Source organism: Hevea brasiliensis, chromosome 2 (genome assembly GCF_030052815.1).
Source record: "Hevea brasiliensis isolate MT/VB/25A 57/8 chromosome 2, ASM3005281v1, whole genome shotgun sequence".
NCBI classification, from domain to species: Eukaryota; Viridiplantae; Streptophyta; class Magnoliopsida; order Malpighiales; family Euphorbiaceae; genus Hevea; species Hevea brasiliensis.
Genome location: NC_079494.1, coordinates 123,116,820 through 123,142,707, shown reverse-complemented (window position 1 = coordinate 123,142,707; position 25,888 = coordinate 123,116,820). Strand labels below are relative to the sequence as shown.

The window sequence follows — 25,888 nt, the reverse complement described above, 5'->3', positions numbered from 1 at the left end:
CTCTACAGGGTGCATTAGTATTAGATAGTTATAGAGATTATGGTTAAAATTGATATTTTACTCTCTGAGTCGAACGCTCACTCCTGTTCAATATTTTTTCAGGCTACAGGAGGATTTTATTGTGGTTAACCTGCTTTTCTCCTTCGCAGGTTGTTTATCAATATTTGTGTAATTTTATTTACTCCTAGAATTTTCGCATGTGTTAGAAATATTTAAATGATTCGGGTCTGTAATATAAACTGTTATGTGGACCTGTAAAATTATTATATGCATGTTTGATGGGCTGGATGAGGGAGCTGATCTCCCATTTATCTTTATGTTAATTTGAGTATGTGGAGGGTGAGCTGAGCTCCCCAATTGATGATATATTTTGTTTACAGGTCGGGTGAGTCAAAAACTCCCCATTGAAAGGTCCACTTTATGGCCGGACCCTGTCCGGTTGATTTCTTGAAATTGGGCCCAAATGGGCCTTAGAGTTGGGTTAATGAATAGTTAGGCTTACTACTGGCCTCGGGGGCTTTAGGCTGGCCTAGGTCCTAGTGCCGGTCCGGCCCATAGGTTGGGTCGTGACAAATGTGGTATCAGAGCTTAGGCTCCAGATTCTTAGGGATTGATTGTCTAAAGTGTTGGGAAGAGTCTACTAGGAGTCACATGCGGAAAATAGGGTCCACATTCGTCTTGTATTGTCATCTTTGCTTCTAGTTTCTGCTTTATATATTGTGTGTAAACATGAGTCTATAGAGCTATGTAATGTGCAGTTTTGAATTTTGTGGGCTAATGCTGCTAAATTTCAGGAAAATGCGTAGAAGCAGGAGAGCTGCCACTGCACCAGAACCAAATGTGCCTGACGAGGTGTCGCACAGGATGAGGCGCCTGCCCCGAGGAGGCGGGGTAGGAGGCCAAGAGCTGCTCAAGTAGAAGAGCAGCTGCCACCAGTTCAGGATCAGTTGTTTATGGCATAGGGTCCCATGGACCCCATGGCAGCTACTCTAGCTGGGTTGCAGAGAACCATCAATATGATGGCGCAATATATGGTCCACCCTCCACAGCAGCAACAGTCCACCGCACCAAGAGGGAAACCTTACAAACAGATCATAAATTTCAAGAAGTTGGTGCCTGGTACTTATGATGTGTCAGACGATACATATCGGTTTTTGGATTCTGAGACAGGCGAGAGCAGTCTGATTGGTAGCGAGAAGACTTATAGAGTGTATGCAGCATGTCATGGGGCCTATGCCTAGACAATGGATGAATGACTACATATTACCTCGGATGGAGGGTTTGTCGTGGACTCAGTTTGTGGAACTGTTCATCAATCGGTTTGTGCCAGAAAGCTTCAGGGATCAAAAGCAGTGGGCCTTTAAAGCCTTAAGACAGAATGGCAGGTCTGTAGATGAATATGCTACAGAATTTCTGGAATTGAGCAGATATGCCCCTACAGCAGTAGCTACAGAAACTATGAAGGTGAAGAGATTCCTAAAGGGGCTTGACAGGAGGTATGCAAACCTGGCCATGATGTCGGATCAGTCGTTTTATGTGGTAGTTGATTGAGCCAGACAGATAGAGATTAGCTATGCTGCGGATGACAGCGGAAGAGCAAAGAAAAACAGAGCAGAGGGTTCTTCAGGTGTTCCCCATATGGGTGCTCCAGATAGTGGTGGCCAGAGTAATTTCAGAGGAAGAAGTAGGAACAAGAAGAGTGGTTTTAGACACAAATCCACGAGGGTTCGGACCGAGTGCGGATCAGCGGTGGTCACGATTCAGTGCAGCGATTAGGTCTAGTTCAGGATCTTCCTTGGCACCTTGTGCACAGTGTGGAAGAGGACATTCAGGACCTTGTATGATGGGTTCAGGAGTATGTTTCAGGTGTGGCCAACCAGGTCACTTTGCTAGGGAATGCCCCATGTTTAGCGAGCCACAGATGGGGTCACAGGGTTCTGTTGCAAATGTTCCTCGCCAGTTGTATCCGGGTGCTTCCAGCATGGCAGGCAGTCAGTTCAGTGGACAACAGGGCCGAGGATAAGGGGGACGTGGAGTTGGGGCGGTCGGAGGTAGAAGTCGATCGTGGTTACGCCACTCAGGGTAGGGGTCAAGCTCGGGTTTTCACCCTGACCCATCAGGATGCTCGGGCTTCAAATGCAGCTGTGGCAGGTATTCTTCTGGTCTGTTCCTATGAGGCTCGTGTTTTAATAGATCCGGGTGCTACGCACTCATTTGTCTCCCCTGTGTTTGCCATGAGATTGGGTAGACACCCTATAACCTTAGAATGTCCTTTGTCGGTAGCTACCCCACTTAGTGACGACATAGATGTAGATATGGTTTTTCCGGGTAGCCCAGTAGTGGTGGATGGAAAGATCCTCCCAGCAGACTTGGTTCCTCTACCAGTGATTGATTTTGATGTAATTTTGGGGATGGACTGGTTGGCAACTCATTACGCCACTTTAGACTGCAGGAACAAAAAGGTGCATTTCCACATACCTGGTGTGGAAGAGTTTAGCTTTGATGGTGACAGGAGCGTGGCTCCATATAACTTGGTGTCAGCAATTAGTGCTAGAAAAATGTTGAGGCGTGGATGCCAAGAGTATTTGGCGTTGGTGAGAGATACATCTGTAGAAGGTGTCAACATAGAAAATGTTCCTGTTGTCAGAGAATTAATGGATGTCTTCCCTGAAGAGCTTCTAGGGTTGCCACCGAAAAGGGAAATAGAGTTCTGCATTGATATTGTGCTGGGTACAAATCCGATATCAATGCCGCCTTACAGGATGGCGCTAGCAGAATTGAAAGAGCTAAAGGAGCAACTACAGGATCTTTTGGACAAGGGTTTTATACGTCCGAGCACTTCACCCTGTGGTGCTCCTGTTCTATTCATGAGAAAGAAGGATGGGTCATTGAGGTTGTGTATTGACTACAGATAGTTGAACAAGGTGACTGTGAATAACAAGTATCCACTTCCTAGGATCGACGATCTGTTTGATTAGCTTCAAGGGGCTAGATTCTTTTCCAAGATAGACCTGCGATCAGGCTACCATCAGTTGAGAATCAGGAATGAGGATGTGTCCAAAACGGCATTCAGGACAAGATATGGTCATTATGAGTTCTTGATGATGTCTTTTGGACTCTCTAATGCACCAGCAGCCTTCATGGACTTGATGAACAGGGTGTTCAAGCCATTTTTAGATAGTTTTGTCATCGTATTCATAGATGACATTTTGGTATACTCTCGGACCGAGGAGGAACACATGCGGCACTTGAGGATGCTGTTGCAGACTTTGAGGGAGCACCAGCTATATGCCAAATTTTCAAAATGTGAATTTTGGCTAGAAAGCATATCATTCTTGGGACACGTGGTTTCTAGTGACGACATTCAAGTAGATCCCAAGAAAATTGAAGCTGTAACTGATTGGCTTAGGCCTACAACAGTCACTGAGGTGCGAAGTTTTCTGGGTTTAGCTGGCTACTATAGGCGTTTTGTGCAAGATTTTTTCAAGATAGCGGCTCCCCTAACTAAGTTAACACGGAAGAATGTTCCATTCATTTGGACAGATGACTGTGAGAAGAGTTTCCAGACACTTAAGGAGTGTCTAACCACACCTCAATGTTGACACTACCTATGAGTGGTGAAGGATACACCGTGTACTGTGATGCCTCCAGAGTTGGCCTAGGGTGTGTTTTGATGCAGAATGGAAAAGTAGTGGCTTATGCTTCAAGACAGCTGAAGAGGCATGAGCAGAACTACCCCACCCATGATTTGGAAATGGCGGCTGTAGTCTTTGCACTAAAAATCTGGAGACACTACCTGTATGGTGAAGTGTGCGAGATATAAACCGACCACAAGAGTTTGAAGTACATCTTCCAACAGAGGGATTTAAACTTGAGACAGAGGAGATGGATGGAGCTTCTGATAGACTATGATTGCACTATCCAGTACTAACCTGGGAAGGCCAATGTAGTAGCAGATGCATTGAGCATAAAATCTTCTGGCAGTTTGGCTCACATTTCAGCAGAGAAAAGACCATTGATTCGAGAAGTACATGAGTTAATGGATCAAGGTTTAATCCTAGATCTTTCAGATGAGGGGGTATTGTTGGCTCATTTTTCAGTGAGGCCAGACTTGCGGGACAGAGTTAGAGTTTCCCAGCACAGAGACCAACAATTGATGAAGATCATAGAAAGAGTATAGCAAGGTGAAGGTGGTGAGTTCGGGTTTGCCAATGATGGCGCCTTTATGCAAGGTTCTAGGATATGTGTGCCCGATGTGGACAATCTCAGAGATGAAATCATGCGAGAGGCACACTATACACATCTGATGTCCACCTGTGCTCCACCAAGATGTACCATGATGTGAAGGATAGCTATTGGTGGAATGGCATGAAGAGAGACATAGCAGACTTTGTGTCCAAGTGCTTGACTTATCAGAAGGTGAAGTTTGAATACTAGAGACCGTCAGGGAAGCTGCAAGAGCTCCCTATCCTAGAATAGAAGTGGGAAATGATCACTATGGATTTTGTGACTGGGTTGCCTCGTACCACGCGAGGATATGATTTGATATGGGTAATTGTAGATCGTCTAACCAAATCAGCTCACTTCTTGCCTGTGAAGACTACATATTACGTGCAGCAAGACGCGACTCTACATTCGAGAAATAGTCAGATTGCATGGAGTTAAACTTCCATAATATCGTGAGAGGGCTGATTCACTTCTCGGTTTTGGAGAAAGTTGCAGGAGGCACTTGGCACACAGTTGAACTTTAGTACGGCTTTCCACCCTCAGACAGACGGACAGTCCGAAAGGACAATCCAAACACTGGAAGACATGCTTCGCATGAGTGTTTTGGATTTTGGAGGTCAATGGGATGATCAGCTAGCTTTGGTGGAGTTTGCCTACAACAACAGTCACCATTCCAGCATAGGGATGGCACCCTATGAGGCACTATATGGAAGAAAGTGTAGGTCTCCTCTGTGTTGGATGGAAATGGGAGAAGTGAAGGTGCATGATGTAGACCTAGTGCAATACACTTCAGAGGTAGTTCCTTTAATCAGGGAACGATTGAAAACAGCTTTCAGTAGGCAGAAGAGTTATGCAGACCCCAGATGGAGGGATGTGGAATTTGTAGTAGGCGACTATGTATTCCTGAAGGTTTCTCCAATGAAGGGAGTCATGAGATTTGGAAAGAAGGGCAAGTTGGCACCTCAGTATATTGGACCTTTTGAGGTTACTGATAGAGTTGGAGCAGTTGCCTACCGGTTAGAGCTACCACCCAACCTTTCTCATGTTCATCCTGTGTTTCACATCTCCATGCTCAGGAAATACATCCCAGATCCTTCCCATGTACTACAACAGGATGTAATAGAGCTAAAAGAGAACTTGACATTTGAGGAGCAACCTGTAGCCATAGTGGACTACCAAGTGAGACAGCTAAAATCAAAAGAGATCCCTATGGTTAAGGTTTTGTGGAGGAGTTAGCCAGTGGAAGAGTGCACCTGGGAGTCAGAACGGGACATGCGTAGCAAGTACCCTTATCTGTTCAATGTGTAATCATTTACTTTATTCTGCCTTGTATAAAATTCGAGGGCGAATTTTCTGTAAGGGGGAAAGAATGTAACACCCCTGATTTTTAAATATATTATTTTTGGGCAAATATTGATGTTTTAATTTTATTTAAAATTTAAGAAATTATTTGAGATTTTTCAGATTTTAAAAATCGGGTTCGATTTTTCGAAAATATAAACTTTGATGATTTTTAAAAATTTATTTAAAGACCATGTGGCAAAACTAAAAATATATTTGGAGTCTATAAATTTTTTTGAGTTTTCTAGAATTTTTTTCGGAATTTTTGGACCTCGTTTTCGGTCCTAAGGCAGAGTAAAAATTTAAAATTTTGTATTCCGAATCGAATCGGTCAAATCGAACCGGACCGGATCGGACCGGTCGAATCAGACTGGCTCCCTCCCCTTCTTCTTTTTCTCCCGCGCGCGTCTCCTCCTCCTTCTCTCTTTCTCCCATTTTCTCTCTCCTCTCGCCCCAGCTCGCCGGTCAGCCACCTCCCCCGCCACCCCAGCTCACCGGCACGTCGCCCCACCTCTTTCCCTCGGCCGGCCGCCGCCCCAAACGGCCGGAAAACGCGGGCGAAGCAACTTTTCGACTTCCCGGCCAAAATCTGGCCGATCCGGCCACCAATCGGACTGGGTCTTGTGTCTAAACTCATCTACTCCTCGAGAGCTTTCCATAGACTCCAAGAACACTGAAATCCATCGAGCGGTTTGTCCAATTTTTGCCCGGAAAGTTTTAGCCTATTTTGACTTTCGGGCTAGATTTCTCACAAACCGTGAATCTCATGAGAAAACCGAGAGTACCAGAGCGCTCCACTTGTCGAGAGCTTCGCGGCGACTTAAATTTTGAATTTTTCCAACACCATTTTTTGGTGGGTCCACGGAACTTCGCAGTGTCTTTTCGAGCATTAAATGAGCTTAGAAAATTCTGAAAAATTTATGTACTAACCCCCGTGTCGTGGGCTTCGTGTAGATATCTTCAATTCGCGGATATTCGACAGTTGCCCGCCGGGTCTGTGAATTTCCGGCCAGACAGACCCGTTACCGGAAAAGTCTCCGGAAAAGCCTTCTTCCTCCGCCCAGCCGCCCCAGTGACCGTTGTCAAGTCTGTGAGTAAAATATTAATTTTAATTGTAATTTCACTATTATTATATGTTCAAGCATGCCCATGCATCACTTATATGCATATATTTATATAGTTAAACTCTAGGCACGATTTATGTTGCATTCATAACTGTTAAAGTGCCATGGATGTTGTTGTTGTAATTTGGAGCAGTGTGCATGCGTTGGCGTGCGTGTGATGTGGTGTGGACTATGGATAGGACTGGTAGACACGGCTTGAGATCTTCGCTGGGACCCGGTCCTTCGGGGTAGACACGGCTTGAGTTCTTCGCTGGGACCCCGATTTGGTTATTAAGCGAAAGTCCGGCTTGAGTTCTTCGCTGGCACCAGGTTGGATTAAGAGAGCTGTATAGGGGATCAGCTCCCATATATTATGATTGATATTACTGGGTGTGTGAGTGCTCCAAATTACCTTTTTGCTGTTATGATGTGAATTTATTGCTGATGTTGTATTTCACTCTACAGGGTGCATTAGTATTAGATAGTTATAGAGATTATGGTTAAAATTGATATTTTACTCTCTGAGTCGAACACTCACTCCTGTTCAATATTTTTTCAGGCTACAGGAGGATTTTATTGTGGTTAACCTGCTTTTCTCCTTCGCAGGTTGTTTATCAATATTTGTGTAATTTTATTTACTCCTAGAATTTCCGCATGTGTTAGAAATATTTAAATGATTCGGGTCTGTAATATAAACTGTTATGTGGACCTATAAAATTATTATATGCATGTTTGATGGGCTGGATGAGGGAGCTGAGCTCCCATTTATCTTTATGTTAATTTAAGTATGTGGAGGGTGAGCTGAGCTCCCCAATTGATGATATATTTTGTTTACAGGTTGGGTGAGTCAAAAACTCCCCGTTGAAAGGTCCACTTTATGGCCAGACCCTGTCCGGTTGATTTCTTGAAATTGGGCCCAAATGGGCCTTAGAGTTGGGTTAATGAATAGTTAGGCTTACTACGGGCCTCGGGGGCTTTAGGCTGGCCCAGGTCCTAGTGCCAGTCCGGCCCATAGGTTGGGTCGTGACACCATTGAAGTTAAACTCTTCCACACCGGGTATGTGAATTTACACCATCTTGTTCCTGCAGTCTAAAGTGGCATAATGAGATGCTAACCAATCCATCCCCAAGATTACATCGAAATCCATTACTGGTAGAGGAACCAAGTCTTCTGGGAGAATCTTTCCATCCACTACTATTGGGCTACCTGGAAAAACCATATCTACATCTATGTTGTCACTAAGTGGGGTAGCTATCGACAAAGGGCATTCTAAGGTTGTAGGGTTTCTACCCAATCTCATGGCAAACACAGGGGAGACAAATGAGTGCATAGCACCCGGATCTATCAAAACACGAGCCTCATAGAAACAGACTAGTAGAATACCTGCCGCAATTGCATTGGAAGCCTGAGCATCCTGGTGGGTCAGGGTGAAAACCCAAGCTTGACCCCTACCCTGAGTGGCAGAATCCTGATATTGACTTTTACCTCCTGATCTGCCTCCAAATCCATGTCCCCCTTGTCCTCGGCCACATGTTGCCCACTCGCTGCCATCTTGGAAGCACCGGATACAACTGACGAGGAACATTTGCAACAGAACCCTGTGACCCCATCTGTGGCTCGCTGAACACGGGGCATTCTCTAGCAAAGTGACCTGGTTGGCCACACCTGAAGTATACTCCTGAACCCATCATACAAGGTCCTGAATGTCCTCTTTCACACTGTGCATAAGGTGCCAAGGAGGATCCTGAACCATACCCAGAACTGCTGTATCCCGAATTATGACCACTGCTGGATCCGTACCTTGTCTGAACCCTCGGGATTTGTGTCTAAAACCACTCCTCTTATTCCTGCTTCTTCCTCTATAAGTAGTCTGGCCACCACTATCCGTAGTACCCATGTGGGGAACACCTAAAGAATCCTCTGCTCTATTTTTCTTTGCTCTTCCGCTGTCATCCACAGCATAGCTAATCTCTATCTGTCTGGCTCGATCAACTACTATATAAAAAGACTGATCAGACATCATGGCCAGGTTTGCATACCTCCTGTCAAGCCCCTTTAGGAATCTCTTCACCTTCATAGTTTCTGTAGCTACTGCTGTAGGAGCATACCTGCTCAGTTCCAGAAATTCTGTAGCATATTCATCTATAGACCTACCATTCTGTCTTAAGGCCTCAAAGGCCCACTGTTTTTGATCTCTGTAACTTTCTGGCACAAACCGGTTGATGAACAGTTCCACAAACTGAGTCCACGACAAACCCTCTATCCGAGGTAATATGTAGTCATTCATCCATTGTCTAGGCATAGGCCCCATGACATGCTGCATACACTCTATTAGTCTTCTATCAGTCAACTGCAATTCTATTCCTGCCTGTCTGCAGGAATCCAAAAACCGATATGCATCATCTGACACATCATAAGTACCAGGCACCAACTTCTTGAAATTAATTATCTGTTTGTAAAGTTCCCCTCTTGGTGCGGTGGACTGCTGCTGCTGTGGAGGGTGGACCATATACTGTGCCATCATGTCGATGGTTCTCTCAGAACCCACTAGAGTAGCGCCATGGGGTCCATGGGACCTGTGCCATAAATGATCGATCTCGAATCGTGGCGGCTACTCTTCTACTTGAGCGGCTCTAGGCCTCCTACCCGCCTCCTGGCGGCGCCTCATCTGTCTTGACACCTCGTCAGCACATCCTGGTTACAGTGCAGTGGCAGCTCTCCTGCTTCTACGCATTTTCCTGAAATTCAGTAGCATTAGCCCACAAAATTCAAAATTACTCATTACACAGTTCTATAGACTCATATTTACACTCAATATATGAAGCAGAAACTAGAAGCAAAGATGACAATGCAAGACGAATGTGGACCCTATTTTTTCCGCATGTGACTCCTAGTAGACTCTTCCCAACACTTTAGATGAACATTCCCTAAGAATCTGGAGCCTAAGCTTTGATACCACATTTGTCACGACCCAGCCTATGGGCCGGACCGGCACTAGGACCTGGGCCAGCCTAAAGCCCCCAAGGCCCGTAGTAAGCCTAACTATTCATTAACCCAACTCTAAGGCCCATTTGGGCCCAATTTCAAGAAATCAACCTGACAGAGTCCAGCCATAAAATGGACCTACCAACGAGGAGTTTTTGACTCACCCGACCTGTAACCACAGTAAATACTCAATTGGGGAGCTCAGCTCACCCTCCACATACTCATATCATCATAAAAACATATGGGAGCTCAACTCCCTCATCCAGTCCATCAAACATGCATATCATTATATGTTTACAGGCCCAACATGGTAATAATATTACAGACCAAAATCAAATAAATACTTCTAGCACATGCGGAAATTCTAGGAGTAAATAAAATTACACAAATATTGATAAACAACCTGTGAAGGAGAAAAGCAGGTTAACCACAATAAAATCCTCTTGTAGCCTGAAAAAATATTGAACAGGAGTGAGCGTTCGACTCAGAGAGTAAAATATCGATTTTAACCATAATCTCTATAACTATCTAAAACTAATGCACCTTGTAGAGTGAAATGCAACACCAGCAATAATTTCACATCATAACATCAAAAAGGTAATTTGGAGCACTCACGCACCCGGTAATATCAATCATAATATATATGGGAGCTGATCCCCTATACAGCTCTCTTAATTCCAACTGTGCCAGCGAAGAACTCAGCTTGGACTTTCACTTAATAACCAAATCGGGGTCCCAGCGAAGAACTTAAGCCGTGTCTACCCCGAAGGACCGGGTCCCAGCGAAGATCTCAAGCCGTGTCTACCCGTCCTATCCATAGTCCACACCACATCACACGCACACCAACGCACGCACACTGCTCCAGATTACCACAACAACATACATGGCACTTTCACAGTTATGAATGCAACATAAATCGTGCCTAAAGTTTATCTACATAGATATATGCATATAAGTGATGCATAGGCATGCTTGAACATATAATAATAGTGAAATTACAATTAAAATTAATATTTTACTCACAGACTTGATAACGGTTACTGTGGCGGCTGGGCGGAGGAAGAAGGCTGTCCCGGCTCACCTGAAAATTACATTACAATTATTTAATACAAATAACTCAATACAAATCAAGAAAATACCAAATACGTTCTAAGTCGTGCCGAAAATCGGGCAGAGTCTCCCCTATACCAAGGACCTACCCAACCTGCAAAATGGCTCAAAACACACTTCTATATTCACAATCCATATATCCACAACTCAATCACATCACACAGCCGCTCCTGGGCTCATCAAATCAGTCATCCATCACAGTATTTAAAATTTCAATTTAGTCATTATAATTGATCATTTATGCAAAAACTGCCCAAATAAGCTCTAAAAATTCTAAAACTTTGCCCTGCGGTCCTTAGCAATATTACTAGGCTATTGCAAAAAGAATCATAATTTTCTGAGCTACCACGAATATTTTATGGATTTTTAATCCTATTTAAGTACTAGAAAATTATGAAAAAGTAAGGTTAGGGTTTACCTTTGCCGATTCCGACTTGGGGGACGCGCTCGGGACGTCTGACAATGGGGGGGTAGCCAAAACCTCGGTCCAATTCGGAGACTTTTCCGGTAACGGGTCTGTCTGGCCGGAAATTCACAGACCCGGTCAACTGTTGAATTTTCGCGAATTGAGGATACCTACACGAAGCCCACAACACGGGGGTTAGTACATAAATTTTTCAGAATTTTCTAAGCTCATTTAATGCTTGGAAAGACACTGCGAAGTTCTGTGGGACTCACCAGAAAAGCGTATGGAAAAATTCAAATTTATGTCATTTGAAGCTCTCGACGAGTGGAGCGCTCTGGTACTCTCGGTTTTCTCGTGGGATTCACGGTTTGCTAGAAATTTAGCCCGAAAATCAAAATGGGCTAAAACTTCCCGGGCAAAAATTGGACAAACCGCTCGATGGATTTCGGTGTTCTTGGTGTTTATGGAAAACTCTCGACTAGTAGATGAGTTTAGACACAAGACTCGGTCCGATTTGTGGCCGGATCGGTCGGATTTTGATCGGGAATTCGAACGGTCGCACTCGCGCGTCGCTCCACTTTGGGCGCCTTTTTCCGACGTTCCAGGCGGCGGCCGGTCGTGGGGGAGGGGTGAGGCGGCGTGCCGACGAGTTGGGGTGGCAGGGGAGGCAGCGGCGCGGTAAGGGGAGGAGGGAGGAGAGAGAAAAAGAGAGAGAAAGAGAGAGGGGTCGGACGCGCGCGGGGAGGGGGAAGAAAAAGAAGAAGACCGGTCCTATTCGATCGGTCCGATCCGGTTCGGTCGGTTCGATTCAGGATATAAAATTTTGAATTTTTTACTCTGCCTCGGGACCGAAAACGAGGTCCTAAAATTCCGAAAAAATTCTAGAAAACTCAAAAAAATTCATAGACTCCAAATATATTTTTAGTTTTGCCACGTGGTTTTTAAATAAATTTTTAAAAATCATCAAAGTTTATATCTTCGGAAAATCGAACCCGATTTTTAAAGTCCGAAAAATCTCAAATAATTTCTTAAAATTTAAATAAAATTAAAATATCAATAATACTCATAAAATAATAAAATTTAAAATTTTGGGGTGTTACAAATATTTTTCTCTATGGCCCAAAAAAGCAAAAAAATTAATGGACTAATATTCTAGAAATTTCAAAGTTTTTTATCAGCTCAATTAAACAAAAAATTAATGAATTCATATTTTAATTCTTAAAAAATAGTTTTTATTAACCTAACAAAATTGAAAAATTAGTTGCCCATATTTTTAAATTTTCCTTTGGGTAATAAAAAAATATTTAAAAAATACACAAATTGTGAGTTAAATAAATAATACACCTAGGTCTAATATTTGCCTCCGTTTAACATTGAACTTAATGATTGAAATAAAGTCGAAACTCCACAATTTTTTTTAATTTAGAGTATTTTAAATGTGGGTATACTCTTAATTGTCTCTTATATATAGCTTAAAAAAAAACCTTAACAAAATTTAAAATGGTTTTTTTTTATTATTCCAAATAAATAAAAAATTTAATGAGTCATTATTTTTATAATTTGAAACTTAACCCACCTAAAAAAAAAATTTAATGAGCCTATATTCTAATAAAATGAAACATTTTTATTAGCTCAACATAAATTAAAAATTGGTTGCTGAATTTTTTTTAATTTAAGAATTTTTAAAAAATTAAACTGTGAGCGAGGTAAATAAAATACCTAAGTCTAGTTGTTATATCCGTCATTTATCTCATATATCTAAATGTTATAATCGTCATTGATTAATATTTTTCTCCATGGCCCAAAAAAGCAAAAAAATGAATGGATCAATATTCTAGAAATTTCAAAGTTTTTTATCAGCTCAATTAAACAAAAAATTAATGAATTCATATTTTAATTCTTAAAAATTAGTTTTTATTAACTTAACAAAATTGAAAAATTAGTTGCCCATATTTTTAAATTTTCCTTTGGGTAATAAAAAAATATTTAAAAAAATAAATTGTGAGTTAAATAAATAAAACACCTAGGTCTAAAAGTTGCATCCGTTTAACATTAACTCAAAGATTGAAATAAAGTCGAAACTCCTTAACAATTTAATTTTTAATTTAGAGTACTTTAAATATTGATATGCTCTTAATTGTCTCTTATGTCTAGCTAAAAAAAAAAAACCTTAACAAAATTTTAAAAGGTTATTTTTTTATCATTTCAAATAAATAAAAAATTTAACAAGCCATTATTCTTATAATTTGAATCTTAACCCATTTAAAAAAAAATTTAATGAGCCTATATTCTAATAAAATGAAGCTTTTTTACTAGCTCAACTTAGATTAAAAATTAATTGTTGAATTTTTTTTTAATTTAAAATATTAAAAAAAATTAAATTGTGAGCGAGATACATAAAAAAAATTGATTTATTGAGCCTTTTCTGTAATAAGGCTAATAAGGCCCAATAGCGAAAACTAACGTGTGAAACCTTCGAAGCTCGAAGGCTCCGTTTCGGATTTTAGAGATGCTCTACTTGAACTGGTAACCGTCCATGTCATGTATCCGTAAAAGGATGGCATCTGGACTTCAAGAGACACTCTGATGGCTGTAATTTATAAAACCCCTATATATATTGTAGGCAACCTCTGATTCTATTCAACAACTCCTCAGGTTCCTAGACGGCTAGACCGACTAGTCTTCATTGGCGCGAACCACTAATAATAGTTTCTGCATAAAGGACTGCATATTTTCTTCCCGTTAACAAGGTCCAGGTGTTACAAAAGACAAGTTTTGCTTGGTGGACTGCACAAAACGATGAATCTTCATCTTATAACCTGTGTGTGACCTTAGCTTATCTGCGTTCCACAATATACCTTCTCCTTTGTACAAGTAACTTGAACCTTGTGCAGACCTTAGCCGAATGAAATATATAAAAGAAATAACATACCAATGTTCATTTCAGAAAACGTAAACCCAGACAACATAATAGTGTTTTTTGCATAACTATGCTGTTCTTGTAGAGGATTGGATGAGAAGGAAAATTGCAATACCACTATCCATATGATGTCGTGGGGTGCACGAAAAGCTATGCATGCTCGCAATCATTCTTAAATCATCTCCTCCACATGAAAGATTTTCTTATTTTGTTCTTTAATTAGTATAGTTACAAATTTGCACAGGGGCAAATGCTTTCTTTCAAGGAAAATGCTAGCAGTTCTTTCAATGACGATATTCAGTACAAAAGCCACATATGTACAAAGAACTAGTTCAGATTGTGAACTGTGTACAAGGATTTCCTTGTAGTGTGTGCAGTGTATTTTCTAATTGTAGATTATATGAAATCCAATAATTGAGACGGTGCATTTCGCAATCAGAAATCAATTAGTTGGACCCAAACTCCTCATTCCACCGTTCAAGCTCTTCCCATTTGCTCTTGCTCAAACTGGGCCTAATGACAGTCATTGCCTTCTGAAAGTCTTCATAATTTAGTCGTCTCACCTGATAAAACAAATGTCAATCGTTATAAATAACGTTTTATTTATTTTTAATAGAGGTTCTAGGTAATACCCACGAATTATTTACCTATCCAAGTGGAAACCTAATGTACATTACAGTTCATAGAAATTGAGAACCATAATGACCAAAGAATACTGTTTTGTTGGGAATATAAATAAAATATGGCTTTTAGACAGGAGACAGGGAGAGGTGTAGGTTAAGATGATATTGGATGTGAAAACTAATTAATTTCAATGTCTAGTACATTTTCTTTAAAGAATATTTATGTTTTTTAATAAAATTTTGCTGACTTCTTTCCTCTCTCCGTCCATGAAGAAAGATAACAGTAAACAGATCTCCTACTTCACTGCCAAACTAATTGTTTCAAACGAAAAAGACAGGATAGATTCAATTTATGCAGCGTGTTTTGCTTCCTAAAGGATTTCTGATAATGAACCTTCAATTAAATTATAAAAATAGCTGTATTAGCGACTCAGGCAAGGATGAAATAAGTAGACTGAGATAAAGTGCTCCTTTTCTCTCCTTTCTCTTATTTTCTATAAGCTACTAACTTAAACATTGGAGATGGTATGCCGCAGAGGCACCAACATCCCCAAAATCTCCTTAGATCTCTCTCCCTCCCTCACATACACACACACAGGTTTAGGACCCACACACAGAGGTGAGGTTTAGAACCACGTGTTGCAGCTAAGACTTAATTGAACCCACAACTACATGGTCAAAAACTAAAAAGCCATGATCTTGCTTTTTAACATGAATGGGTAAATCCCATAATCCATATTTACCGAATAGTTATTGCTGTACCCAAAGCTGTGGAAAACCTACCTTTTCATCTGCCAGCATCAAATATCATTTTTCCAGAAGTATAATATTTAACTTATTTACCAAGTCATAAATAGAGACAGGCTTAGCTGAATCACCTGATTTGCCTTGACAGTGAGAATGTTCGAGCCAAGCTCTCTAATTGGCATCATTGCAGCTTCTTCACACAAAGCTTGTAGATCACTTCCAGAGTATCCTATAAATTAAAGTTGAAGTGATTCACAAATATTTAGTTTGAAAAGATTTATTCCTATTATCCAACATTGATGATTGGACTTAAATTTTGTCCTTCACTGTTTAGTAGCATACATCCATTGGCTACAAGAAGCAACCAATGCATGTGCAAGTTCATCAATTTGACTTCAGCATTTGGCTAAAATCATTTCCTATTAAATGAGAATTCCAATCCACTTCCATCAAATAAATAATGTATTTGAAGGCAATGATAGTAATAATTATCTTACCTTCTGTCTCTCTGACAAGTCTTTCAAGGTCTCCATCTGTCACACATAATGAAAGGCCGATTATTCCACAAGCCCATACAACACAACATAAGCTTCCCATTGTACTTTTCTTTGTCTTATGATATGGATAGAGAATGCATGTTGGCAATCAAAACTATACATACAAGCAAAAGAGGATGGATATCCAAAAAAGTTCTTTATGATGGAAGAGAGATATTACAAAAGGGAAACAAAATAACTAGCCAAAAGTAAAACTTTTTACACATTTTCCGATAAATTTCATATTTCTATCTTCACAATCATTTTATAGTATCCATCTTCTTATGGTTTATACCAAATTTTCATGCAAATGCCTATTCTCTGATTCAGCAACAATCATTGCAGTGAATTTGGGCAGTCTGCCTAGACCTTTGATCTGAATTTTAACTGTATGTTTGTTTTCTTAGAGACATCTCAAACATATTCAAGTTCATATTTATTTGCTGTTTAATCTAGGGGCTGTTACTTGGTACACAGGTAGAAGTTTCATGTTGCATGCAACCACGAGGATGGAGGTTGAGCTTTGACGAGCAATTTCATATAGAGATATTTGAAGGATAGGACTGCCCAATTCTCCATAACAGCATCATTTTGGTGATCTCATATCTTGTTAATGGTGTTTACATAATTTTCTAAGTTCCATGATTAAAAGAGAGCACATATTGAAGGTATGGTGATCTTGCCATTGTGAGAGATAGATGGATGAAAACTCCATGTCTGCAGGTTAACATTATGTGAGTGAAAGGAAGTTTAGATTTAGCAGATTCTATGTAATGTCTAAAAACCCACTTTTGTATACAAAGTTGGCAACCCCAGTGAAATGTAACAAGCCTTTCCTTTTTTTTTTTCTTTTTTTTTTTTTTTAAAATACTACCTGAATAAATGGAGAACACATAACAAAAAATAGAAACCATATATTCTTAGAGTGGGCCTACTGAAAATGAATATGGAACTTTTCAAACCTGAAAGGCATGTGCACAACATAAGTTAAATGTGACCACTGACCACATATACTTACCAGGTAAGGAAAATGCTTGGCCCTTGAGTTTGTGTTTCAAAAGAAGCCTCCTAACATTTTTATCTGGTAGAGGTACATATATTCTCTTCACCTGATTCAGGGTTTCATATTGCACTCAGTTGCAAAAGTTAACAAACAAACTAACTAGAAGTGAAAGTTGATTGAATTAATACAAAAAAAAAAAGGAATAATGCAAACAGGAAGAAATGACTTGATCTTGAGTATGCTACTCAGGCTGATCGTCATTCGTTCTTTGCACTTAAAACCAATTTTTAAAGACAGGTACATGACCGCCATGCACATGCATAAACTGCATTCTGCAAAGTCAAGTGACAACACTAACCAGTCTCCTAAGAACTGCATCATCCAATTCTTGTGGCTTATTTGTAGCACCTGCATCAACACAAAAAGGACCAAATTTAACAACAATGTCAGATAAACAAATCCAAACATGTTACAACAGTACAAACATGAGCTAATGACCAGCATGCCCAGTCCAATTGTTTTGGAGCAGATAAAGGTCAACTACAATTTCTAAAAATTTCAGAATATTGCAATATATATACTAATGCCATAAACTTCAATGGCAATTTTTTTTTAATTTCCTTGTTAAAATATGAAATGTCAAACAAGATGTTCTACATATTGTATTTATGGCTAGGTGCAATGGAACTAAGAGATTTAATGAAATGACCACTCTGTGAAGCTCTGTAAGCCCCATCTAAGAACAGAATATGAAGAGAGTGATGGCTATGTTGAGCCAAATGAGAAGAAGTTGGATAACATGCTCTCTTGATTACATGTGACTGACAGGTTAACTGACTAGTAATGCATATGTATCCAACGAATTTTACTTTATCAATATAATTAGCTAAAAAGCAAAATCCATAGATACACCAGGTGTAGTAGGTATGTGCCTTAATTGGATTACATTAAGCTTACCAATAACAATTACTAAATCATTAGTATTAGAGGTCACTCCATCAAATTGTATTAGAAACTCAGATTTCAACCTTCTACTTGCATCATTCTCATTGGCCAACCTTGTTGACATGATACTATCAATCTGTTAACAAACAAGAAAAGGAAATCATTACATATTTCAGAATGGAGGTTAAAGCACCGATAAGAGGCTGATGGTAGCGGTTACTATGCCACCAAAGACACAGATTGCAATTGAATTTAGATAGGATTTCATTAATCTACAGCAGCTGTAGATAAGAGAAAGCAACGATTGGTTGGAAATTGGAACACTGAAGTGAAGTGGAAAATTGTAGCAAAATTTTTCTGAACAGATGATATCATGACTCTTGCCCTCATTAACATTTCAAGGGTGATACAAAAAAAGACAAAATTAGTCTTGATATCACCAAGCTACAAGGAATTAGCAGATGCAACATCAATTGTTCTGATATCAACAAGCTACAAGGAATTAGTAGCTGCAACATCAATTGTTCAACAACCAAAACTAATGCCCACAAACTATTTTACTTAGGCATCCATTATTCTTGGTACGTATATACGAGGAGGTACAGAGTATTGTATAGCAGAAAGAAACAAGAGAAGCATGATTTCTAATAAAATTAAACAATACAATGAAGTTTGCAGAAAGAGTAGCATACTTCATCCATGAAAATTACTGATGGCTGTCTGGATATTGCAACCATAAAGAGTGTCCGAACAAGCTTTTCAGCCTCTCCCACCTAATCCAGGAAAAAAGAACTTACTAGACATTATTAATTGGCAAAAGAAAAAGAGATGTGGGGAGGAGGGGGGTGGAGGAGAGGGAGGGGGACCATATTATATAAATTTTAACTAGAAACACACCCATTTTGATGTTAGGGAAGATGCTGAAACATTAAAGAATGTTGCCTGTGACTCTGAAGCAACTGCTTTGGCAAGCATCGTTTTCCCATTACCAGGTGGACCAAAGAGCAGAAGACCTGAATAACAAGTACTGGGAGTTTCAATTTAACATGAATACAACTTCTTCTATACATTCTTTAGTATCATTTTTGCTGATATAGAAGTCTTCCTTGTTACCTCTAGCTGGCCTCCGAATCCCAGTGAACAAGTCTCTTCTCTTAGTCGGCAAAATAACCATTTCCATTAGACTTTGTTTTGCTTTCTCAAGCCCAGCTGCAAACAACTTAGATGAGTTAGTTTCTAAATTCAAAATTAAAGAAGGCAGAAACACAAGCAAGAAACAGAAAATGAAAGAAATATTTATAGTTGCTCACCAACATCATCCCATTTCACAGAAGGACTTCTATCCACTATTGCAGAATTAATCATTTCAACCAATTTTGCATCATAACTGCTACCAGAATCTAGAATAGGTTTTGAACTTGCAGCTTTATCAGTCTGATTCCTGATTATTGGACTGTTTCCAGTGGAACGAGGAGACTTTTGTGACAGATCTTGTTTAAAATTTGATGATGTTGATGAAACTGCAGCACTATGTGCATGAGTTATGGTGTTCTGCAATATTTTGAGGAATAAACGACATATACAGAATTACATAATCAAAACCAGTCGGTAATTCATAGTTTCAAATTTTGCACAAACTTTATTCAAGGCCAAAAAAGAAAGAATTTGATTTTGAGTTGCAAAAGTTAATTATTCAAACAAAAAGCAAACTGGAAGAAATGGCATAATTTCAAGTATGCTACTCAAGCTGATCGTCATTCTTTGCATTAAACCCAATTTTTAAAGATAGGCACATTGCCACCATCCACATGCATAAACTGCATTACATTGTTGCCAAGGCTGCAAGGAATTTTTTCAAAGAACAAACAGTAGGCAAGTGTTGAACATGCTCATGTTTTAGCATTTCAGTCTAATCAACTATTTTAATACATGTATAGATCTTTACCTATATATACGAGAGATGCTAACTTGAATAAAACTACCAATTCAGTTTATAAGAAAAAAAAAAGTTGCGGTTTGCAATGGTAAACAAAAAAGTCATTCAAGTTTTCCCCTCCTTTTCTCTCTCTGCTTAAGCAATTACAGAGTATAACAACTAACCAATACAAGCAACATAATGGTTTTGGCTATCCTGAAGGATTGATGTTGCCAATGACTGTTTGGATGAGACATATTTCTTGAGACAAAGACTGATAAAGGTCTAAAGAATTTTTTAGAGTCATAATAAGTCATTAAACAAAAAATATACAAACTTTGGCATCCATAAGAAACTAAACACCTAAATTCCATAATAGTTAGAAGTTATGAGTGAGATCTCTTTCACATAGAAAAGAATTAACTGATTAAAGCCATTCCATCAATAATGCAAACTAGTGCTAGTGTTTCTAGTGTCAAAGGAAAAGATTTCAAAATTCCAAGACCCATTAATCTACCAACCAAATAACATATGTTAAATGTAATGAAAGCAACACTTTTCTGTATGATTATTTGTTAGTATGCAAAAAAGATTGAATCTGGAAAATGACACAATTACACCTAATTGCACCATAGAAACGTAATCATGCTTAAAGTAAGAGAAGAATTTTAAATTTGCAATTTACAACAACCAAGCCATACCTTGTTTGAGAATGTGCCAGCTGATAAAAAAAAAACCAAAGTGACGAGTGGGGATAAGAAGAACAACCAAAAGAAAGCATTAGCACTCTCCCATGAATAATTCAGTTTAAAAACAATGTACGAACCAAGTAATTCAGAATAAATTGTGAACCTGCTCGCCGATTTAACGTTTGCAATCTGTCCGAAACTTGACCCTGCCATTTTGATATTTTTTGACGATAAGATTTAACTTTCTCTTGCTCGCTGTTACAAAATAAATGACATAAAAAATTCACAAACATGGTTATGCTAGACATGAACTCACAATAAATAATGGAATTCAAAATTAGGCAATGCAACCCAGCCCCTAATTGGCTCTCCCTTTCTCTCTCTCTCTCTCTCTCTCTCTCTCTCTCTCTCTCTCTCTCCAACGGTGTTAATTTGTTGTTAAAGGAAAGATAGAAATTTCACAAATTAGCTAAATCCATACTCTCTTGAAACTATAATTACTAAAAGGACCACAAGATTAGGCACATATTATACCGCAAACAAAGTAAGCAAAACTTCGAACTTCAGTATCTTACTTAGAATCAAGGATAGCTACAATACCTAAAGCTGATATAAGAAGGCACAGGTGTTGAAGTTGCTTCGACAAGTATTCGTTGGGCGTTCTTGTAATGGACAATCGCATCGTCAACCAAACCCCATTCTTCGGCCCTTACGGCCTTGGCAATCTCTTCTTTGGCCAAATCGAAGAACCCCTTGAGCTTATATGCAGCGCGTTCATTTGTGATCGAAGTCCCAGTTACACCTTCCATTGTTCCAGAGCTAGGATTTCCTTCTTCAACTGGAGATGCAGAGCTATACGAAGAGAGGACGGAGCCCAGAGAATCAATTATGCCTTTCAAGAAACTCATGCCTAGCCGAAGAAATCATTACTAAGATTAGAGAGAACAGTACTCCATAGCAGAGATACTGTGCAAAGCAAAAACAATTAAATTCAATCTACGATTCCTTAAAACCGCGATCGAATTGTGAACCGTAAGAAAGATTTTAACAAGAGATCAATAGACCAAACTGAAGAAAGAAGAGGTTTTTCGCAGTGGGCAGAAGAATGTCCTCCCTTCTTGGGTTGAGAGCCCAATCATCTTAGGCCCAGTTTCTTCATTAATAAGCTTATCATTTCTGTGTATCTACAATCTTGTTGGTTAAGCCCATAAATTTTGGGCTTCATTTGACTCTTACATTGTTTTATCCTATCATTTCTATCGATTATCTGATTTATTATAAAATTTATATTATAAAACTGTTTGTATTTTAAGTCTTATGACAAATAACGTTTAATTAAATTTTTCTTAAATTGACAAATTATTTTGGTCTCACTTGATGAAGTAAGTGCGGAGGCCCGCCTGGATAGTAAAACTCTTGCCCAGCCAGGTCCATTACCACTGTCGCTGCTCTTAGTACAGTACATGGTACCTGCTACCAAGGACTTACTATGCAGGACCTTGCGTCCATTCTCGATAAAGTCATGGACGACCTTTTTTTGCCTTGTTCACTGCGATCAGATATGGCCTTCAGAGATGTCCTCTCCAATCCAATCACCTTCACAGCTTTAGCTGTAATCCTCTCTCTTCTACTACTAGTCCAAGTCCTCATTAGAAAGTTGAAGAAAAAGCAGAGAAAGAAGCAATACCATCCTGTTGGTGGCACGATCTTTCGCCTGCTTCTCAACTTCACTAGAGGGCATGATTACTTGGCTGATCTTGCTGGGAAATATAGGACTTACAGGTTGCTCAACCCTCTCAGAAACATGATTTTCACTGCAGACCCGTCAAATGTTGAGTACATACTCAAAACAAACTTTGAAAATTATGGCAAGGTATGTCCTCATCCAACGTATACTTTTTTTATGTAAAATAAAAGCATGAATATTTTATAAGATGACTCCAAAATCCAAACCAGCCTCAAGCTAAGCGTTTAATTGCATAATTAATCTTAGGATCAAATCCTCTAGGTGAGAATAATTGTTCTTCTAATTGATATAGGTGAGGTAGAGTTTGGGGAAGGCGAAGGCTATATCCTAATGGTATAGGTCTTCCCAAGACCTGATGACAAGCTGAATGGGTTTTTTTTTTTTTTAATTTTTTCCCACCCAGATTAAAATTCAATATAAATATTAACAACCCATGATTTTGTTATTGGATATTTTGTTTAGGGAGATTATAACCACGACAAATTAAGGGATTTACTAGGCAATGGAATTTTCACTGTTGATGGTGAGAAGTGGAGCCAGCAAAGAAAGATTTCAAGCTATGGATTCTCCAGAAAGGTTTTAAGGGATTTTAGCAGTGTGGTCTTCCGGAATAATGCGGCAAAACTTGCAAATATTGTGTCTGAAGCTGCAAAATCCAGCCAGTCAATGGATATACAGGTCATTCTCAATTTGATGACTCAAATGTTCACGGAGAAAACAATCTGAATTCTTGCTGTATATATCTGACTTTAGAATCTAACAATTCATGTAGGATCTGTTCATGAAATCATCCTTGGATTCAATATTTAAAATTTTAATTGGAGTTGAGCTAGACAGCTTGTGTGGCTCTTATGAAGAAGGCATCAAATTTTGCAATGCTTTTGACGATGCAAACGCATTGTCCCTTTGGCGATATGTAGATGTGTTGTGGAAGATCAAGAGGTTTCTAAACATTGGATCCGAAGCTACATTAAAGAAACATATCAAAGTGGTTGATGATTTCGTTTACAAGCAAATCAATAGTAAACTAGAGCAAACGCACAACTTGAAAGATGATTTCTCGGTGAGTGATGATTTTCCTTGAAATGCTTGTCTTTTTTCTAATTTATTTCACAAGCAAGAATTTACTCTTATTATTTGGATGATACAGAAAAAGAAAGAAGACATTTTATCAAGGTTCATGCAAGTGAATCAGGCTGATCCAACATACTTACGAGACGTAGTTCTTAACTTTGTGATTGCTGGCAGAGACACAACATCAGCTACTCTATCATGGTTCATCTACATGCTCTGCAAAAATCCTGCTGTGCAGGAAAAGGTTGCAAAGGAGGTAAGAGAAGTGACTGAAGGGAAACAAACCAAAAATTTTGCAGATTTTGCGACCAGCGTTGATGAAGAAGCTCTAGAAAAGATGAATTATCTCCATGCAACTATAACTGAAACCCTCAGACTCTATCCTGCTGTGCCTGTGGTAAAAAGAAAATTAAATTATTAAAAATAAAAGGCTTATTCTTTTTGTATTCATAAAATTCTTGGCATTGATTCACTGCACCTACTATCCAACTTTCTTTGCTTGACAGGATGCAAAAACTTGCTTTGCTGATGATATTATGCCAGATGGTTTTAGCGTGAGCAGAGGAGATATGGTGGCTTACATACCTTACGGCATGGGCCGGATGAAATTCATTTGGGGTGACGACGCTGAGGAGTATAAACCTGAGAGGTGGCTTAATGAGGACGGTGTGTTTCGCCAACAAAGCCCTTTCAAGTTTACAGCCTTTCAGGTGAGCTCAGATACAGATGCCACTCATTACCCTTTCCTGGATGAAATGTCTGATTCTCTTGGTTAACATACAAGCAAGCAAAAATCTTTATCTTCATTACAAGGTCAGTTTCATTTTATGGACTGTGATTGATCATCAAGTTAAAATGAAGATTTGCTTGTTGCAGGCAGGGCCACGAATTTGTCTTGGAAAGGAATTTGCCTATATGCAAATGAAGATCTTCTCAGCTGTCTTGTTGGATTATTTCATTTTCAAATTAAGGGATGAAAACAAACCTGTCAATTGCAGGACAACGTTCAACCTTCGCATTGATGGAGGGCTCCATGTTTATGCGCTTGATAGATAAAAAAAATAGTTAATGTTGTCTTGAAACTGTATAATGAATCTTGCTAAGAACCTGTTTCGCATTAATGTTATATATAAATGCCGAGATTGAATATAATTATTGTTGTTTATAATTTTTTTTTTCTAATTCATTTGACTCTTGTTAAAATTTAAATTCAAGATTTCACGATCATAAAAGCAACTTTAATAATCACTAAAATTATCAGAGAAATACTTTTGATAAAGAATCATATGGTTTAGTGTTACATCAGAATATTATTATTAAGTTGCGCTGATTAAATATTAAATGATAAATAAGGAAAAACTTCATTTCATGAATTACTTTTTTTACTATTTTTATATTGATTTTATTGACAAATGTTTAGCCCATAATTTTCTTATTATATCATTAATTAATTAATTAGATTTATTTTCTCTTTTATACTATTTACCATAATTTGTAGATCTATATATTAATAATTTATTGTGATAAATTAATATTATCAAAGTGAATTAGATAAAAATATATAGATATTCACCATTTACATTCCATTTGTTCATCATAATATAGGATATAGCAATCTAATGATGCAGAAATTAACTTAATTAATTTTTTATCATAAATTTAGTCGGTCCAAAAATAATATAATTGATTTTTTTAAGCTTTAACGATATAATAATTTAATTATATAACTGATTCTAAGCCGTTAGAGATTTTTTTTTTTTTTTAAAAAAAACCCAGTATTTTTCATTTATAGACTTTAAGAGATTTCAAGGTCTTCAGGAATAACACTGCAAAACTTGCAAATATTGTTTCTGAAGCTGCAAAATCAAACCAGGCACTGGTCAGTATTAATTTGGTGACTCGAATCTTGACAGAGAAAACAATCTGAATTCTTGCTCTACATACCTAACCTTAGAATCTAACAATTCATGTGGAATCTGTTCATGAAATCATCCTTGGATTCAATATTTAAGATTTTAATTGGAGTTGAGCTAGACAGCTTGTGTGGCTCCCATGAAGAAGGCATTAAATTTATCAATGCTTTTGCCGATGCAAGTGCAATTATGCGTCGTGGAAGATCAAGAGGTTTCTAAACATTGGATCCGAAGCTACATTAAAGAAAAGAATCAGAGTGGTTAATGATTTTGTTTATAAGCTAATCAATAATAAATATGAGGAGATGCAGAACTTGACAGATGATTTCGCTGTGACTGTGAGTGACTTTCTTTGAAAGATTTAGTTCTTAACTTCTTGATTGCCATCACAGGTTCAACAGCAGCTGCTCTATCTTGGTTCATCTACATGCTCTGCAAAAATCCTGCTGTTCAGGAAAAGGTTGCAAAAGAGGTATGAGAAGTGACTGAAGGGGACAAATCATAAATTTTGCAGAATTTGCTGCCAGTGTTGATGCAGAAGCTCTAGAAAAGATGAATTATCTCCATGCTGCTATAACTGAAACCCTTACATTGGAATATTGA

At 38.7% G+C, this 25,888-nt stretch overlaps 2 protein-coding genes and 1 pseudogene across 2 annotated transcripts; 2 read left to right on the top strand and 1 right to left on the bottom strand.

The window, feature by feature from the left end:
* Positions 1–14,262: 14,262 nt before the first annotated feature.
* LOC110673912 (uncharacterized) lies at positions 14,263–21,613 on the bottom strand. The gene is made up of 13 exons (XM_058142530.1): positions 21,152–21,613; positions 20,715–20,806; positions 20,564–20,583; positions 19,258–19,498; positions 19,061–19,156; positions 18,845–18,960; positions 18,640–18,720; positions 17,960–18,083; positions 17,361–17,410; positions 17,018–17,108; positions 15,961–15,996; positions 15,595–15,692; positions 14,263–14,656 (listed from the first exon to the last, which is right to left on the bottom strand). Exons 1-13 carry the CDS (start codon positions 21,457–21,459, stop codon positions 14,540–14,542), a joined length of 1,470 nt encoding a protein of 489 aa, XP_057998513.1. The 5' UTR covers positions 21,460–21,613; the 3' UTR covers positions 14,263–14,539.
* Positions 21,614–21,961: 348 nt separating this feature from the next.
* LOC110673879 (cytochrome P450 704C1) lies at positions 21,962–24,540 on the top strand. Its single transcript, XM_021837110.2, has 6 exons — positions 21,962–22,424; positions 22,761–22,976; positions 23,071–23,361; positions 23,449–23,769; positions 23,879–24,082; positions 24,249–24,540. The coding sequence occupies exons 1-6, from the start codon at positions 22,041–22,043 to the stop codon at positions 24,426–24,428; spliced, it is 1,596 nt and encodes a 531-aa protein (XP_021692802.2). The 5' UTR covers positions 21,962–22,040; the 3' UTR covers positions 24,429–24,540.
* Positions 24,462–25,888, top strand: LOC110673881 (cytochrome P450 704C1-like; annotated as a pseudogene).